A 20,000-nucleotide genomic window follows, 5' to 3' on the forward strand; every position below is an offset into this window, starting at 1 on the left:
CGATCCATGTGAATATATTACAAAGCAGGAGTATCTGTCTGTCTGTCCGTCCCTGAACTACTCCCTCAGTTTTGGGGCTAGCGCCATCAAACCCTCTGTGGAATGTTTTGGGGTCCCAACGGATGTCCTAAGGTGGGTGGGAGATTTCATAAATATCTCAATAGAATTATGATGTTGACTTTCAATCCGAACAAAACTGCTCCTGATCTGGAAGTAAACACAATCACGGGTTCAGCAGAAACATTCACTCATGCGATAATATCACAATGCAATTGTGATTTTGAGTTTCCACCCGAACGACCCCACTTTTATCCATCCCAAGGTGGATTCATAAATTTCTCAACGCAATTATGATTTTAATTTTCGATCCGTATGAAGTGTTTTGCATCCACCCTTTCTCGCTGGCAGATTCGCCTGTATTGGTCGTCATGCGAGAATGGCCTCCATATTTGTTTACCTCACGAGTGTTTGTATTTTGTTATATTCATGATATAGTGTTTATGATTGGAATGATGCCATTTGGAATGAACACATCGAGAGATTTAGTTTAAAGCAGAATGAGGAAAGTATGTGAGGGTTTCCACGTCGGTGACATTCGTGCATTCAACATGTGCAGTTTCGCCATTGGGATCATCTGCTGGAAGTTTTTTGCCCAAGTCTGGCACCAACCGCTGTCCATGCCAGACGTTCAACTGAAGGTGTCACATGAAGGTGGAACTTATTGGTTCATGGTTTAGGATTCGCCATTTCCGCATTGCGTGTTTGCTTCTGGGCTCCCGCCTGTGCATAGCATGGGTGCCTCGCCAATGTATATATATATATATATATATACATATATACATATATATATATATATATATATATATATATATATATATATATATATATAATATTTATTCCTGTATTAAATTTATAGTATATCGGAAATATTAAACCCAATTTAGGTATAAGCTATATTCCAAAAAGTACCCACAGCAAAACTTGAAATGAACTGTCTTTCAACTATTCTGAAAGTAAAGTGGTTAAGTATGAGAAAATCAAAAGAATGAGAAGAAGAGAACTTGATAAACTAGACATAAAACCAGAAATAGTTGGAACAACTGGAGCCATAAAATAATTTTCAGAGGGATTTTGATGGGATATCAGAAAGTATTACAACAAAAGACATAGAACTGGAAAATGTTCCCTGTTCAATAAAAATCCTGAAAATAATCCTTGGAGAGAAGATGCTATGATATGGAACGTCTGAAAATGCTCCTCTGCTTAAACATAGAAACATCACAACTTAATCTTTAAAATGTAAACCTAAAAAAGATGAAGAGTGATGCTTTGGGCTTTGGGAGGCCTCCGCCGATGTTTTGGTACCCACCTAAGAAATTATAACCAACAAAACAACCCGCCCATTGCGAAGGTGGCCGACTGTGAAATTCTGATTAACAATATACTTACAACTATGATGTAATATCCACAGTAAAAGCACTAACTACTATCATCATGACATGCAGGTTGACACAGTGCTGTGTTTGTTAGGAATTGGTTCAAGAACACCATCAAAAGTCAATTTACCTAACTTCTCGGACCTGCCAGGGTATTCTAGAGGTATGTGCACTCAACTCTGAGGTTTGAATCCAGGCCCAGCTATAGAACTGTCATTTTGGTGTTTTACATGCAGGGCAAGCCATTTCTGTGTTCCTCGTTCCACAGATGGACGTCAAACTGGATGTCCTGTCTGTTTTCATTCGTCAGTGTTCAACATCCCACTGTCTCCTTTGTCTGGAGTCAGTGAGCTATCTCCGTGACCTGGTTAAGTTCTAAATTCCTATACCCTCAGTGGAATATCCTGCATGAGACTGGCAACACATCCAGTATCGTAACCCAACAAATGAAACAGCTTAATAAAGAACCAACGCTCTGCATAGAGCATGGTGTATCAATCCATCCATCCATCTATCACTCCTTGCCTTGCTCCACCTATCATCCACCTCCCCCCCCCACCACCCCCCTCTCCCTTTCACATCTCCAGCCTCCAAGGTCTGTTGAACCAACTCTGTTTCTGTTGTCTCATTCTCCTCCATCAAGCAGTCTTTTAATGTCACTGCCTCTTGTCACTTTACATATTTTTCCATACCCACACCCGATCTCTTCTATTCCCGCTGACCGCCTAACACCCCTTCTTCCCTCCCAGTCTGATTCACATAATGTAATTCATTTTTACTCAGCTGATCCCTCTGCAGCTCCGTAAACCTGGCGCCCTCTGCTGCTAAGATAATCCGTGAGTCTCAATTTCTGTAAAACAAAAATATAAAACAAGACTTTTGACTGCTAATTACATCACAGTTTTGTGCTGAATTCTATCAATCCTACCAGAACCTATGAATGAGGCAGATGAGATCTTCAGCAGCATTTCTCTCAGTGACCATGTGTCTGTGTTCGTTTCCAATTCATCATCTGCTGAATTTGATGGGTATGGACCCAGCATGTGCCAAGCTCTTATTTATTAGATGAGGTGGTTCATTCGTAATGTTCTGAATGTTAAATATTGATCAAATTCTCCGACTATTTATACTTGATGAGGAAAATAATAATGCAGTAGTAATGTTAAAGAGGAGATCAAATACAGGATTACCCTTTCCTGGTCACCAGATATCATAAATATCAGTGTTGGGGACCATTTCAGTAAAATCTGAACTATCAATCCTCCACAATTGCAAGGACATATAGCATGCCAGTAACAGACCATCTTTTGACCATATCCAAGCTCTTCTGCCAGCTTTCAACAAATATATTTTGAAATATCACAGTTGGAAGGCTTTCATCGATTTGGTACGTTTATGAATTGTATTTAATATCGACCAAAAGGAGCTTGAGTGATAAAAATGAATTATACGGTTCATGCTTTGAGACAAAATGATGTCACGGAATGAGAAATAACCTTACATCTTGTATTTACATTCCCTGATTAGTTCCCCACATACCAAAATTGATGCTTATTTCATGCCTAGCACTTAAAAAAGAAAGCTATTAATCTACAAAATGAGTAATGACATAGGTCAGAGCTGGTAAGATTCCTTATGTCTGTAAAAGGTGTCAGGTGATTTTGAAATGTTAAAAGCTATCTGAAAACAGTTTCTCACCTGTTGTGAGGAGTAGAATCTGAATTTTCATGTTTCCAGCACTAAATTTTTAGTGAAACCCAGTTTAGGTGCCAAATTATTCAAAATGACTGCTTACAATTTGCTGGATGAGGAAAGAGAACATGGGTGGAATCTTCCTCTGGGATTAGACACTGTGGATGACAAAGATATCAATTTGAATAACTTGGGCAAACAACACAGCTGTCAAAAATAACAGTACAAGCCCTTTTAAAATGTGTGGCTTCAAGCAATGCTCAAGGTATTCGTACACTACAGGCAGCTCATCGGCATCTGTTCATCAAGAAGATGGCTGAGGGGAAGAAACTTGCACAGACACCCAACGTCTTCAGCCAGTATCTTCCGAGAGCTTTGGTGCAGACATACACATGGTGACAAGTTCGTCTTTCGCACATGCCACTGCTCGATGTGAGGAGCGGACAGTTTGGTTGGAAATGGGAGAAAAACCATTGGAGCTCCAATAACAATGACTGCAGGCGCTGCGCCATCTGCTATCATGGCACTCATCAAGTGCAACTGTCAAGAGACATGTGACACTGGGTCATGTTCTTGCTACAAAGGGAACCTGGCCTGTACATATATGTCATGCATCGCAGGACAGTTGCTGTGAAAATACTGATCCAGAAAGTGTTCAAGACATCAAATCTCACTCGGGAGGCCTTTAAGAGTATCCCTGGAGAACATTGCGATAACGCTTTGTTGATTACAAATTTTTTGATGGAAGCTGAAACTGCCATTTCCTTTCTGCTGGTAAATGCTAAACTGAGTATGGATCAATACACTGATAGCTTCAACTATTAACAAACTCACCAGGAGTGGAGTTTACTTAGTGACCATCTTATCATTTAAAATATAACCGTGCATGGCAGCCATTTTTAGACAAGTTGCATTTATTAGTGGCAAGAATTAACAATTGGTGCACAATAAGGATCCATTTTGGGACAAGGGTGACTTAATCCACAGAAGAAAAATTAGCTTTTGAAGTTGATTTCACCACGACATGCAAAGGTCCCTTTTTTTCCAAATATAACAATCTCTGTATTCAAAGCAGATACCAACAGAATATCTAGCCCATTAAAAACACACACACACACACACACACACACACACACACACACACACACACACACACACACACACACACACACACACACACACACACACACACACACACACACACACACACACATACACCTTTCAAACAATTGTGCAGTATCGGCTCTTCATAAATATTGTTGCGGTTCTGTGAAACAGGCACTTCTCCGAGGCAATGGCAGACAAGACATAGGGATTATAGAACAGTTATTTCATTCATATTTGTTTAGGTAGTCCTTTCCATATGTCTAGTGGGTAAATGGGAAAGATACGTTACATATGGCTTTTAGTTAGGTCTTCAATCTTTTATTCTTTCATTTATTGAATTTCTTTCCTTTACTTTATCTCGTATACAAATCACGCAAGCACACATGCAACATGATGGCGATGCAGAGAGGACACAGCGAAGCTCATTTACATACGCGCTCCATGTTCTGTTCCAACTGCGTGCCAGAATCCAACTTACACCTCAGCTCAGACCCTTATTATGCTTACCACAACGCTATAATGCTTACCGTAAGTACTCCAAATGCCTTCTAAGAATCCCCACAACAACCAACGTTCACACCTTCACCACAAATGCCCCAACTACAACCACCAAGCCTAACCTCATCACAAAAGCTACAACGCTTCCTATAACCTCCCCGACTGCCATCAACCCCTTGGATGCTCACCACAGTCCCAGAGGATGCCAAATGAATGAGGACAATGAGAATTGGGGTGTTTGGGCATGCAACTCGAGGCGCAGGCATGCAATGGGGCTCATTTGAGGATGTGCAGATATCTCCGAGGTTTCCCCCAAATAACAAAGCTCGAATGGAGTCCAGCGCATGTTCAGGGCTGGAGAGCACTCCCAAAGATTCTTGCCCCATGCTAATTACGGAGCTCCGACGTGTGGAAAAGTTCAAGAGAAACTGAAGCCATTTCCAATTCCGAATCCTGGTGGGGTGTGGCGACGGCACAGGGTGACTGCCCTGTCCCAATGGGGAGCTCGTGAACACTTACAGGATCATTTGATCTGATTCATAGCTCCTCCCTTGCTCAGGCTCCACAAAAGATGCAATTCAGCTCGCTGTCTCTCTCTTCCTTCGTCCCGGCTCCGCGAGACAGTTGTCCAAGATCTCACCAGCGTCTGAGTGGAATCACACCACGAGTCAGCAGAATCGAGCGGAGAGGGTGGAGCAGCCAAGCGGAGAGAGCGGGGTGGAGCAAGCTATTGTTAGGACGGGCCGGAACCACCCCTGGGCCAACAAGACTCAGTTTTGGCTGCATACAGCTGCCAATATTCACACTTACAGACCCTCACACATCTCCGTTAAAGTCTTTCTCTCACACATCTTTCTCTACCATCAAAGTCTCATCCACTGAGGATGCACAAACCAAGAGAGCATTAGTGATTCACACCTCTTTTCCTCTGACACTTTCCTCTGACACCATGCCACACGACACTGCACTGCATTTGCACCTCTCACTCCCTCACCAAAGACACCTTCGGTTTTCCTTCTTCCTCCCCCTTCCTAAGCGAATGGGTTGCTCTGGTCCACCAACCACGCCAGGTACCACAAGGCCGCTACACCTCCTGTGTCTGTGTCTGTCTCTGTCTCTGTCTCTGTCTCTGTCTCTGTCTCTGTCTCTGTCTCTGTCTCTGTCTCTGTCTCTGTCTCTCTCTCTCTCTCTCTCTCTCTCTCTCTCTCTCTCTCACTCTCTCCCTCTCTCTCTCTCTCTCTCTCTCTCTCCTCTTTCTGGGCAATCTCTAATTTTCCTCGAGTGTGTGTGTGATGGCACCTGTCATGTGTAGCAAAAGTTAAGACTGTATTAGTTATTTGGGGTAAATCTGCACTGTCTTCTTTTGTCACACCCACCAATTTCTTGCTTTCTCCTGCTGTACATCTTGCGAATAAACCCCATAACTGTGCCATATACTTTTCCTCGCTTTGTTCCAATAAATTTGCCTCATTATAAATGTACCCAGTTCGTTTTTGTCTTTTTCCTCCATTGGTCCAGCATGGACCACACATCAGCATAGCTGGGAAGTTATACCCCAAAAATCTGCTTACGAGCTGCTGTGTATTTGGCAGCTCTGCTTGGCTGCACCTGATACGGTATGTCACGTAAGTACGCATCAAGGGCATGATTCCCCGATAAAGTGACCGTGTTTTCCCAGTTAAACCGTAGTCAGACAAGGACACTGGGTCACTTGCTTAAATTATTGGCGTTTGCGGTCGATTAGTAACCCACCGCAACACGAACTTATTCATGTGCGACAGCCTTGATTCCCGGTGAGTCCGGAGAGAAACCAGGGACATCCCATCCCTCGTAGTACCCTCACGACCCCAGAGCCGCAACAGTTTGGTGTGAGGAGTGGGATTCAGCCCTGAGGTGTGCTTAACACACCCTCAACATTTTAAAGAGCAGGTTAGGGTGAAAATTTTATTAACCGGTAATTATTTGTGTGGACTCTGGTGGACCAAGATGAGCTGGTCCAGGTGGGCTTCGAGATGGTAGAGGAACCCATGGTCCAGGATGGCAGTATGGAGGAAGATAGTAACTTGGGGGAATATTCAGTGGGGGCATTGGGTAATGCCCAGGGCCCCATTCCACCAAATTCACCCCCCCCCCCCCGAGGATGAAGTGCTCCCTCTGGAATCCACACCCCAGAGTTGCAGGCCGGCCTCACCAAAACTATTAAAAATGGATCAATGAGCAGAGATGATGGTCCAAATGATGAGTCAGATGGAGGCGAGGAAGCAAAAAATGGATGCCGGGCTGGCCGAGGTAAAGGCTGAGGTAAAGGCAGGGCTGGCAGAGGTCCAGGCTGAGGCAAAGGCAACCAGCACATGGGTAACTGCTGCTTGCACAGGCCCGAGCAAAGGAAGTGCATTGGTACGCGAGGGACGGGGAAAGAGCGTGGCCTGCGTGAGGGTCGAGCAGTGCGCAATGGTGGTTGGTCAGGTCAGGGGTAAATTAGGGGAAGCCCTGGGACAAGAGCTATTACGGGAAATGGGAAAAGTTAAAGCCATGCGAGAGCAGGACAGAGGTAGTGTGTACAAAGCTGGAACACAAAATACATAGTAAATTATTTCTCGAGCCAGAACGCGATCATTAATTTATAACAGAAACGAGAAGAGAGGAGATTGTGGCACGTGCAGTGACAGATTCATGCAGGGATCACATGACCCTGCAGGTAAGCACATCAGTGCAACGGGAGCCTGTGGTGTTTCCCGATCAGGAGGTGGAGCCGGCATTTGCCGCCGAAGACAGCTCCGTACCACCCAATGGTACAAATGATGAGTATGGGATTAATGGGGAAATTCTCCATGTGGGGTGAGTACGTGCTTGTGAGTGAGGAAGCATGTGTGCGTTGTGAAAGTCCTGCCGGCACGCTGTTCGAACTCGCACCCAAGCCAGCGGCACGGGTCGAAGTAGTGGAAACGGCATGGCTGACTCGCAAGCCAGATGCTTTGGCATGTGGTGAGCAAATGAGCCGAGTCGTTGAAGCTGTCCAGCACGGGTGTGGAAGAGGTTGAGTGCACGATGAAGGACAAGCCACTGTGAACACCCGTGTTCACGGCATGGATGTGCGTGGCGGAAATCGCCCGCCGGTTGGTGAGGTGTGCACCTCGTTGTACGCCGAACCACTGGTGTGGGAGGTGGAAGCAGCATGTTTCATGCATCCCAGCACACGTGCATGCTCGTGCAAGTCCGAAAGCGTGAGTGGTGTGCTGGAGTGTGCAGGCGTGGTTAGCATGGATTGCGTGGAGGTTGAAGGAACCTGCATGGGGATGCCATCAGTGACAGACGGTGTAGTTTTAAAATAAAAACCGCTTCCCCATGTTATTGATTTGAACCCGGTATGGGGTGAGCCGACCTGAGGGGCTTTGTAGGGGGCGCTGCATGTTGGAGTTTTATATTGAGCTCTCATCGGGTTTTATATATTGTTGGAGCTCTCATCAGGTTTTATATTGAACCCCGCGGTTGGAAAGAAAAGGCTGCCAGTTGTGTGCATTTCACTGCCCTGGCAATCTCGAGAGAGAGAGATTGGGGAGCAAGGCAAATTAGGGGGTGAATAGAATCCCACGAAAGTCTTGGAAGAAAGGAGCTGGGAGTTAGAGAAATTCCCACGGTGCTCCCATGCTAATTGGCGGATTAGCAGGAGCACCGTGGCCTGCAGGCTCGGGGGTCATGTGGGAACCTGGGATCGGGTGCATGCAGACTGTCAAGCATGCGAGGATGGCTGTGCTTGAAAGCCGGCATGTAGTGCAGTGCACAGGATGTGCTGTGTGGGTGCTGTGCTTTCAGCACTGCCAAGGTGGACATTCCCACCACAGACGGGGGCTCACAGGACAGAAGATGCGTTCAGTGCGAGCCCCATTAAAAGTTTTCCTCCCTCCTCCCCCTTCCTAAGACCACCGACCGTACCAGGTACCACAAGGTCGCTACACGTGAACCGTTTCTCCTCTTTCTGGGCTACCACTAATTTTCCGAGAGAGAGAGAGAGAGAGAGAGAGAGAGAGAGAGAGAGAGAGAGAGAGAGAGAGAGAGAGAGAGAGAGAGAGAGAGAGAGAGAGAGAGAGAGAGAGAGAGAGAGAGAGAGAGAGAGAGAGAGAGAGAGTGTGTGTGTGTGTGTGTGTGTGTGTGTGTGTGTGTGTGTGTGTGTGTGTGTGTGCGCGTGTGATGGTGCCTGTCAAGTGCAGTGCAAGTTAAGACTGTATAAGTCAATCAGGGTAAGTCTGCACTGTCTTCTTTTGTGAATATTGCATTTGTTTTGTCACACCCACCAATTCCTTGATTTCTCCTGCTGGACATCTTGTGAATAAACCCCATTATGCCACATACTTTTCCTTGCTTTGTTGTAATAAATTTGCCTTGTTATAAATGTACCCATCTCGCTTTCGGCTTGTCCTCCATTGGTCTAGCTTGGTCCGCACATTAGCACAGCCGGGAAGTTATTCCCCCAAAATCTGCTTATTAGCCGGGGTGTACTTGGCAGCTCCGCTCGGCTGTACCTGATAAGATAAGTAACGTGTAGGCACGATTCCTGACAAGACGACTGCATGTTCCCCATTAAATGGTAGTCAGATGGAGGACACTGGGTCACATGGTTAAATGATTGGCGTTCACAGTCGATTAGAGACCCGCCGCGACACAAACTTGTTCGTATGTGATGGCTTTGATTCCTGGTGAGTCCAGGGAGACACCAGTGACATTCCCTCCGTAGTTCCCCTGCGACCCCAGCGCCGCAACAATGTGTAACATAATTTGAAGGATTGCTGTAAATTATGTTAATTTCACAGCATCCGATTTTGTATTCAAGTTTATTTAAATTGTAAACCTCAAAAAGTAAGAGCCTTAACCTGTAAGCAATTAACTGTTTTCCTGACTGCACAGAACATCAGTTGGGCATCGCTCCTCCTCAAGGTTTTGATTCTTTCAGCCCAGAATCTATCCAAATGGCAGATTCACAACCTCGTTCATGGATGCATGTCAGTTATTTCACTACATCAGTAGATCCACAACCTCAGTTGCATCCAAGCTGTTAGTCAACACATCAATGTACGATTCAAACTTTCCTCGCTGGAGAATTTAATGTATTCTACTTCTTGTGTATGGCAGCTTGGCTGTCGGGTAGCTATCATTTTGTTGGGGCATGACTATGCCACTGATGCTGTGCCCCTATACCAGTAAACTGGTACTCATTTCACCGACCTCAGAAAGATGAGAGGCTTAGTCAACCCCACCTGGTGTTAATTCAGCAGCCAACGGGGCTCAAACTCAGGACCTCAAGATCCAAAGCCAGCCACCCTAATCACAAAGACAACACCAAGCTCATTTAATGTATTGTCACATAGTTATAACTCCCATCACACATTCCATTATATGACAAGAAAAGAAAAGAAAAAAAAACGTTAAAAAAAAGTAAAAACAGAGGGATGAAATCTCAGAAAAAAACAACCAAATAAGGTAGGAATGACACCACATTACGACATACCACATGACGATACCATAATCCTCATGGATAACCATGACACCAAAACAATTTAATAACACAGATGGATTTAATCCATATCAAAACAACAATATATATATATATATATATATATATATATATATATATATATATATATATATATATATATATATATATATATATATATATATATATATATAATATACAAAACATTGTGGTTTTTTTTTTGTTTTTTTTTTAAACGGTAATCACATTGACATTTCCACATATGTGGTCACCACATCCAAAAGCCAGGATTGAGGTGGAGAAGGAGGGCAGAGGGGTAGAGTATACCAGAAGCCAAATTTAATAACAAAGATGGATTTAAACCATACCAAAATAACAAAATATGGAAAACAATAAGAATTTTTTACTTTAAAAAATTGCAGAAACAAGAAACAGATAATTAAAAACAAGAAAAAGAGCAATCAATGATTGCAGACCCCTCACCAGGACTTTTGAGTGGTGTGTTTTTATAGGTCTTAGGGTAAATCCAATATGGCTGCCAAACCACGTGACCTATGACATCATACGTGAACCTTTTGGTCACCATGGACAGGCGGTCATATGTGTAAAGTTTCACATCAATCTGTTCAGCCACTTCAGAGAAGAAGATTTTTGAAGGTTTTTTTTCCTTAAAACAATGTAACTGCCGAATTATGACTGATGATGCCAATTTTTTTCTGTGGATCATTTTATCCCTAGATGACCCTCAAAAATGTTCATACTGATCAGATGCAGCATTCTACATATGCAATTATGACGTCATAACGAAGGCACCTATGATGTCATTGAAACATCACACTTATTCCCCATGAGGAGTACTTGATATGTGCCAAGTTTCAATTTTTTCCTTGGTGCGGTTTCAGAGATACAGAGGTCCAAAGTTTTTTTTCCGTTTTTCCAGCATAACTGCCACACCACGTGACCTATGACGTCAAAATTATGATTAAAACATTCTACACGAGTACCAGCTCTGATGATGAAAATTTAGACTCAATCCATCAAGCAGTTACGGAGAAAAACATGAAAGTTCTGTGCAGACAAATAAACAAATGAAAAATCACTATGACAACTTGGCGAAATGGAACGGCACTCCGTAGAGAACATACCTCCACCAGGATGAAAAGTTTACATTTTGGATGCCACCGATAGGTCGGATCTGATTCCGGACCTCTACCAAAATCAAATCGGCTTGTTCTCGTCGTCTAACCAACTCTTCCACCTCGTTTTGTCACAAGTCGTCCACAACTTTTCGAGATAAAATGCTATGCAAAGCTTTTGACCCCATCTCTCAATAGTGAAGAATCACCTGAAAAATTCTTGAATCCAGATCCAGATTCAGATATTCACCCAAGATCGAATCAATAATTAGTCATCGTCACACACCCAACATGCCCACCAAGTTTCATCCGAATCCATCCTTAATTTTTTGAGATATCATGCAATATCGTTTTTAGCCCCATCTCTAAATGGTGAAGAATCCATTAAAAATTAAACAACTCGTATCCAGATCTGGATTCGGATCTTCACCAAAATTGAATAATTTCTTTATAGTGGCACTCCCAACCTATCTACCATGATTTGTGTGAATCCATCTATAACCTTTTGAGATATTGTGCTATATTTCGTTTTGATGGCCATCTCTCAATGGTGAAGAATCACTTAAAAAATTATCAGATCTGAATCTGGATTCGGATCTTCACCAAAATTTGGTGCTGCCATTCTTGGCTGGTCGATTAAACACGTAAAAATTTCAAAACGATTGCTTGAAAACTGTGGCCAAAAATCGTGTGTCAGACAAACAAATGTTGCAGACCAACATACTTGGGTGAAAAAAAATCTAAAAATTTTTTTTCTAATTTTTTCACAAAGGAACAAACAGAGCCAAACACAATACCCTCTACTTCTGCAAGGTTCACAAGACAAATGTGTCCATGAATTAACTGTCAACCTGTATATCCATTCTGATGTACTGTACTCTGTGTTACAGAGCATTGATTCTGCCAAAGTAGTTCATTGTCTTGGGGGTCATGCTGGGTGGGTTTCCATCCCTCTCCCAGAAGTGGTTAGGGCAGGAATTTTAATTTGTTAATGGTTTCAGCCAACGAGGAATTTGTTCAAATCACAGCCAAGTAGAAATTGCAATAAGTGCTACTCCATTGATTTGTTTTTAACAAACAGGATAGAGCTAAACGAGAATGAAGAACGAGTCTTGCTGGTGAAGGACAGTGTGAACCTGCATTGGCAAACAGGTAGGTCAAAGGATAGAACAAAAATGACATTCATTGAGGTGGGCTAATCGCTGTGGGAAGCAAGAAGAAGCTGACATTTATAGTGTTAACCCTTCATGTAAGCAGAATAGGTGTTGACCCTTTATCGCTCTTTATCACAAATCCTGTTGATTTCATCCATTATAAGAGCAAACCTCGTCTCAGATGATATTTTATCTGTGACTCACGGACATTGTCTGCCTTAGTCTCATTATATCCCTGGTACATAGCTTGCTTATTTCATTCGCAATTAACTTCTGGTTACCTTCTGGGGCAAGAAATAAAGGGACCATTCAACCATAAGCACGCCATCATCAACGATGGTCTGCTCAATCCAGGTTTGCACAACTTGTGAACTCTGGCTTCCCATCACATGATCTGGTATTATCTGGATGTGCAGGAGTGGTCATTTAAGCACTTAATTTGGTCATGTAATCCTAGGTCATCAGATGATTATTTATTTTTGAATGAAATTAACATTTTGTTCAGTGTGCTGCTTGTTGCATGTAGTAGTAATCTTGCATTATGCTGAGCAATGCGTCAAAAACAAATATCACCTTCCCAAAAACAGTGTTTAAAGGTCGATAATTTCGTGAAATGTTTCAAGGCCTTCAGGAATACTTCAACCACTCAAATATTTAGAACATCTTCGCCCTGGATGTACTGACCTGAGTGTCGTGTGTGGGCAGAAACAGTAATGGCAGTCGAGCACAACAGGAGAAGTGCAGCGAATGGGAGCGATTGAGAGGGACAGAGCTTCCTCGAGGCCACCAGTCTCATCCTGCAGAACAGAAGATACACAGTATTTATTTACCTCATGCTGCAATCAATAACACATAACCAGATCGCAGATGCGTGAACCTTTATATTAAAAACATTCTCTAGACATTTGGCGCAGGTGCAATAGGGTGTACGTGCGATTTTAGAGTCAAATGCCGATGTAGATGTCCACAGATTTTGAAGCATTTGTCAAAAGGGCTGTTAACGTCCAAATACTGGTGATTTGTTTGAATACGTGGTGATGATTTATATTGAGCTGAGTAATAAATGACTGATGTTGTATGATGCATTTGTCAAGTTATTTAAAGGACACTCTACATTGTACTTGCTACTTGATTTCCATCATTCTACGGATAGATCCAATGAAAAATCAAGTCATAGTTATACAAGGAATAATAATCATTCCTTTCTCTCAGAACTCTCGAGTGTTTCGTTTTCTAAATAGGAAGACAGAGGAAGGAGCTTGACAAGTGAAGCAAGTTGGCTGGCTAGGAGAGTCTAGGGGGGCATGTCATCCACCCCAGAATATTTTGGAAACCTTGACCTCAGATTCTGCATTGTGGGCATTTTGGGAGTCTCATTCAAAGACACTTTGACTGGCATTCCTGCAAGTAAATCTTTAAAATAAGGTGCGTCTAATATTTAAAGAAAAAATTTGTGTTTGTTTGCGTGTTTGCTCATTATACATTCACAACCTGTAGGAGTCAGTGCAACCAAACTTGCATGGCCTCTTCTGTCATCCAGAGGAAGGTTGAGGGCTACATTTTCTTTCAATCTTTGGTGGATCTAGAGTGACATCCCAAACCAGTTTCCTGCTTGCCTGGCTGTTGAGTTTGGCAGACGACCTGATCTGGGTTGAGTCTGGGTGGTATGATACATCTTTCACTTATTAATGATGGATTTTACCGTACTCAGAGGGATAATGAGTGACTGAAATCTTCTTATAACCCTCTCCTGAATGGTGATTCTCCACCACTTTATGTCTGACTTTTTTTTGGAAAACTTCTTGGTCTTAATGTTTACTTTGTTGGTTTACCAAGTGAGTTGCACCTTACAACTCCTTAGATAAGTGGTAGAGCTTAATTTTAAAGTTAAACCACTGATTGCATATGGGTGAAACCTATTACCCTTATTTTGTAACCTTTCAAACAAATAATTTGCTCCTGAAGTGATTTACGGTTAATTAGGCAAAGGGTTTGATTACTTCTGCAACTGAGAATCATCTGATTTTCACTGTTAATCGAACTTATTCATATTTAATCTGCATTTTTTTTTTTAGCTTTATCACTTTGGAGTAGTTTGTGAGGACTCTATATATTAAGTTTTATTGGAAAACATCATGAAATAAGCTCAGGTGGCATCAAAATGTGAAAACTTTGGAAGGGGTGAATACTTTTGTAGGCCACTGTACCTTACTTGCATTATAAATAGTGCCACATGCCACCAAAAGGACCCATGATGGGCAAAAACAAATCAGATGCAAAGAGAACGACAGTCTACAAGTCACTTGAGACTCAAAAGCAGACACAGACTCAGATTGAGGATCAATGTGCAAGACAAGACAAGCAGCCTCCAGCTCAGCTGAGACTACAGAGCAGACACAGGCTTGACTTTAGGATCAACGTACAAGACAAGCAGCTTCCAAGGCAGCTGATACTACAGAGCAGACACAGGCTCGGGTTGAGGATCAACGTGCAAGATAAGCAGCCTCGAGGGGAGTTTGTTTGGAATCCTTAGAAGGTGAAGCATACAAGTCGAAGAGCATTTTTCAACACCCAAGATTGGTAAATCATACAAAACCATAAAGCCAACATTCCCCAATTTGTCATCCAAGAGATATTTAAAGATATGTTGTATTTACTTTCCTTAGGCAATGCTAGGTACTTTAGCGAGTTTATTATAAACCTGTGAAGTGCACTCTCTCATGCAGCACTCTTTGCTTGACACAATATATCAAACAAAGACTATAGATGTAAAATGCCTCAAAACAATGCTTGAAACACACAGCGTTGCTATATAGTCAGCTGACAAACCCCACAGCAGTCAAAATATGCAATTCATAATCAATATACAAAAAATAACAAATGTTTTGGACAAAAACTGGCATTTCCACAGTAAATTTGTCAGGCCGAACCACATATGTCTGGCAGGTAGTCTGCATTCTAAGTAATCATTCCTGAAAGTGTGATAGCCAAATACCCATCATAAGAGCGAGCACAACTCCCAACCAGAGGGGCAGCATTTTTTGAAATGGCACCATGTAATCCAACAAAGGCCAAAGCAATCACAACCAGCAAGTACAATCAAAAGTTGTTGAAAAATATGCACAGATTCTAAATATTAAGGGCTCAAGTGTTGGCAATTTGCATGCACACTGCAATTATTGCCGCAGTAACTTTTCCTGTGCTCACTCTGGGATTTTTGCCATCGTCATGGATTGTCGGGGAATAAAAGAAGCAAGAGTTGGCCTTCCCAACAGAGTTTGATGTTTCCATAAAGTTTGGACAGTTTCTATGGAGTTGTCTGCAATTCCATTTTCATGCTTTTCAAGGTTTGACATGTGTGCACAATCAAACCTATTATTTTATTTCTGGTAATGTTTTTGTGAAATAAATCTTGTGCCAAATGAAAAGGAATTATGCATGTATAAAGGAGGTCTGCAATGTTATTGAGTTTCTTCCTGATGTGCCAGACAATTCCATCAAAACCTATCAATAACGACCAGCTTCAGAACAAATATACTCATTCCTGCAAAAAGGACTGACTATGACTATGAATATGTCATTGTCACGACATTTTTTTCCATCGTCCGGCATTGTTGGGAAATAAAAGCAACAAGACTTGGACTTCCCAACATAGTTTGATGTTTCTATCAAGGTTTTACGGTGGCACTTGTTATTACATCTTTTACAGCCTCAATTATCCTCCACCCCCCTCGCCACCTTCTTGTGGCTGGGGAACGTTTACGGCCCAAGTATATCACGAACAAGCTGGTCAGTTCCGACATGTGACTGAAGGTGGCAGGAATTTGGAATTTGGCCGTGGTGCCGGTGATGGGCGATAACTCACCAACTCTTTTCGAAAAACATTGCGGGATGTTTAATGTTCACCGATGACCAGTGCTGGTGGATGGTTCCCCCAGTTTAACGTCCTCCTGATGGACGGGGCACACATTGATGGATCGCCCTGCATACAAAACACCAGGGTGACAGTTTAAAGTCGAGTCAAAATTCAAACCCACCGAGACAGCTCAAAGGTGAGTGTGCATATATCGGTCATCCTGCCAGAAATCATTCCTGCCGAAGGAAGTGCACTAAACATCACCAGGAATCATTTACCATCCCACTGAATTAATGTCAGTCGGTATTGACTTCACCAAGTTGAACGAACCAGTTGTATTTGGGAATCGTATAATTTTGTTCATGACATTTTATGGACTTAAGAGCACAATTCATCATAAAGATCAAATTTCAAAACGATGTGAAAAATTCCAAAAATAAATTGGACTTTATTGCACGTTTGAATGCAAATTGGTAACTCGCATCATTCATGGCTCAATGTGATGTTGTGTTTCACATTTCAAAAAACAAAGTCCAAAGTAAACCCATTCGACAGAAATAAGATAAAACAACATGGACTAATGCAAATGAAGTTATTTTTTAATCGTCACCATGGATTTTGTTTGGGTAGATGGAAGGAAACCAGGTAAAATTGGAAATCTGGATTCAATGCCACATTCTTCCTGTAGATGACGCCACAATACCACGTGTGTGAATCGCGGTTGCAGTTGATTGGGAAGAGAAGCGTTTGAATCGATGGCTGAACATTCAAATTCAGAAAGTCCATTCCAATGAACGTCAATTTTCTGATGCCATACAACAAAGTTTAAATATATCGCAAAAGCAATTAATTCAGTTTAACCAATCTTTGTGATTATACAATTATATACACTGTATAAAACATAGCAAAAGACAACTAAACAAATAAGTTGTTTCCATATTGTATACATGTTTATAAACAAATATTATATGCAGAACTGTGTGCATCTATATATAATGGAGGGAAAGTATGTACAGTATGTATGTATGTATGTATGCATGCATGCATGCATGCATGCATCATCTACTCCTCCAAGAGGATTTGACTGAGGAAATTTCACCTCGTCACAATGCAAGCAAGAGGAATCAAGCAATAAATAAAGGTAAAAATAAAGGTTGGCCGACTTACGACCAAATCGACTTACGACTGGTTTGATCAGAACCGATCGTGGTCGTAAGTCGACGACTTACTGTGTATATATATATATATATATATATATATATATATATATATATATATATATATATATATACAAGTAAATAAATATATACTATATATATATATATATATATATATATATATATATATATACAAGTAAATAAATATATACTATATATAAATAAATATATATAAATATATATATATATATATATATATAAATAAATAAATATATACTATATATAAATAAATATATACTATATATATAAATAAATATATTATTTCTGTTAACGTCTGCGTGTAATTTGACGTTTCTCCTCCAAAACTGCCAAACGGATTGTCGCCACTTTCAGCATGCGGGTGGTCTGTGGTCTAATGAACAGCATGGGATATGTGAGATCGTGCCAGACGGACAGGTTTGGGATTTTTTGGCGATTTTCTAATTTTTACGTTCGTTTGCATGGCGACGTGTGACGTCACCGCTGAGAGGCGTTATTCCGTCATGACATCATCGGTCATTCGCTGACGTCATTACGTCTGTCGTTGACAGACCGTCACCAACGAGAGGCGTAACGCCACTCCTCGAAAACAGTGTCTGCAATGTAAAACACTCTTCTGCATATGCTGACTACCTCAGAAGGTGAATTTGACACAAAAAATGGAACAAGCAACATTGTATTTAAAGTAAAGATTTATTAAAAAAAAAATTATTTCTGTTAACGTCTGCGCGTAATTTGACGTTTCTCCTCTGAAACCGCTGGCAGAAATGTGCTCATTTCCCATATACTGGGGTTTCTTAATGTGACTAAGACAATGCACTAAATTTCTAAGCTGGAATTGGATGACAACGTGGCTTCAACAAGATTTTCAACCCATCGACGGCCGCATTTATTCCTGTTCGGTCGCCATCGCTGAACTGCTGTCCGGTAAGTGCTGCCATCTATCCAAAAAATATGAACTTGAGTAAGGGAGTACTCATTGCATCAAACACTGAACATAAACACAACTGTTAATAAATCGTATAGCTCAGAACATCAGCAATGATTGTCATGTTTTAAAAATCATCGTGGAAGGAGGGGAACAATGAGCACCAGAGCTCTGCCAACATGATGTCCCCGATTGGCTCTTTCCCGGACTGAACACGCCCTTTTAGACTGTCAATTTGTGTCTGAAATCCAACGTACTGTACATATTAAAAACACATGAAAATAAGTTGCAATAGGCGTACATCCAGATAACATCAAAGGCTATAATCTGAGGGTAGGGGAACCAGAGAACGGGTATGAGGTCATCCCTTCATTGCCCGGATTCTCTTATTTTCTTTGTTCTTCAACAGCATGGTGACCGACAATAGATTCTGTACCTTGAATGCATGCGTGATAACTGTTCAAATTAAGGAGGTGCTCGATCGCCGGATGCACCCAAAAAACTGCAGTTCATTACATTAATTGTCAATGTCAACCGCCATTGTTACCTGCGTTGCGCCTTGCGTGTGTGGTCTTTAAATTAAAGCGTCCAAGCGGTGTTAGATCATCGGATGTGCGCCAAAAAGTGCGTTCATTGAAATTTGCATTCTGATTCTCGGTCACCCTCAAATGCTCCTGTTCAGTCTAGGGTTCGGCCTATATCATGTTAAACTTGCCCCATCAGACGCCAACCTTCCAGTCACACTGTAGAGGATGCAATTTCCAGTCAGACTCGCATACTCGATGACCATAAACAAATCCCAGGGCCAAACATTTGACAAACTCGGAATATACCTCCCAGCCCCCGTGTTCTCCCAGGGCCAACTATATGTTGCATTTTCACATGCAAGAGGTTACTCCTATATATCTATCAAAGTGGACAATAATTCCTCACAAGGACTATTCAGCAACAAGACACTCACCCAAAATGTCATCTCCAGGGAGGTCCTTTAGAAGACTAAGGACAGGTAAACAGAGTGCATCACATCCCTAATGACACCCTCCCCAGCTTCCCATAACATCTTATACATTATTTCCGAGTTTGTGGTTTCGTGTCGCGCTATCTTCGACTTTGTTCTGCGCTCGAGTAATGTGATATTCAGCTTACATTATCTCAAAGACCATATGAGGTGCATGGTACAAAAAAAGTAAATAAAATGGTTCTGAAACAGTGAAATCGTATTCCACTTACTACATTAAAGTAAAATTACTACTGATACTCTGCATCAGTTCCTTTCTCAAACACACCCACCCCAACATGTCGCGCAGAGCGTGGGTTATGCAAGTCAACTATTATGCCTCATCCACCTTTTGCCACCCATTCAACTCCGTGCGGAGCATGGGTTTTTGCTAGTGTATGTATATGTATATATATATATATATATATATATATATATATATATATATATATATATATATATATAATTAAATTAATACATATATATACACACATACATACATATACAATATA

At 41.7% G+C, this 20,000-nt stretch overlaps 1 protein-coding gene and 1 long non-coding RNA gene across 4 annotated transcripts in view; one reads left to right on the forward strand and one right to left on the reverse strand.

Moving 5' to 3' along the window:
- Window positions 1-13,589, forward strand: part of LOC147019002 (uncharacterized) — a 27,384-nt gene extending 13,795 nt beyond the window's left edge. The window contains exons 3-4 of the long non-coding RNA XR_015062608.1: window positions 12,439-12,509; window positions 13,217-13,589. This is a non-coding gene — a long non-coding RNA (uncharacterized LOC147019002). The remainder of the gene's footprint in view (window positions 1-12,438; window positions 12,510-13,216) is intronic.
- The window catches only part of LOC147019001 (chemokine-like protein TAFA-2), a 524,810-nt gene that overhangs the window by 181,084 nt on the left and 323,726 nt on the right, over window positions 1-20,000 (reverse strand). For all 3 annotated transcript variants that reach the window (XR_015062607.1, XM_085899144.1, XM_085899143.1), the window contains exon 2: window positions 13,196-13,308. Coding sequence is in view for 2 of the 3 variants with exons in the window: in XM_085899144.1 (XP_085755270.1) it covers window positions 13,196-13,308 (113 nt within the window). In the remaining variant the exon portion in view is untranslated. The remainder of the gene's footprint in view (window positions 1-13,195; window positions 13,309-20,000) is intronic.

Source organism: Eptatretus burgeri, chromosome 10 (genome assembly GCF_056783735.1).
Source record: "Eptatretus burgeri isolate ZD-2024b chromosome 10, Ebu_testis_v1, whole genome shotgun sequence".
Taxonomy (NCBI): Eukaryota; Metazoa; Chordata; class Myxini; order Myxiniformes; family Myxinidae; genus Eptatretus; species Eptatretus burgeri.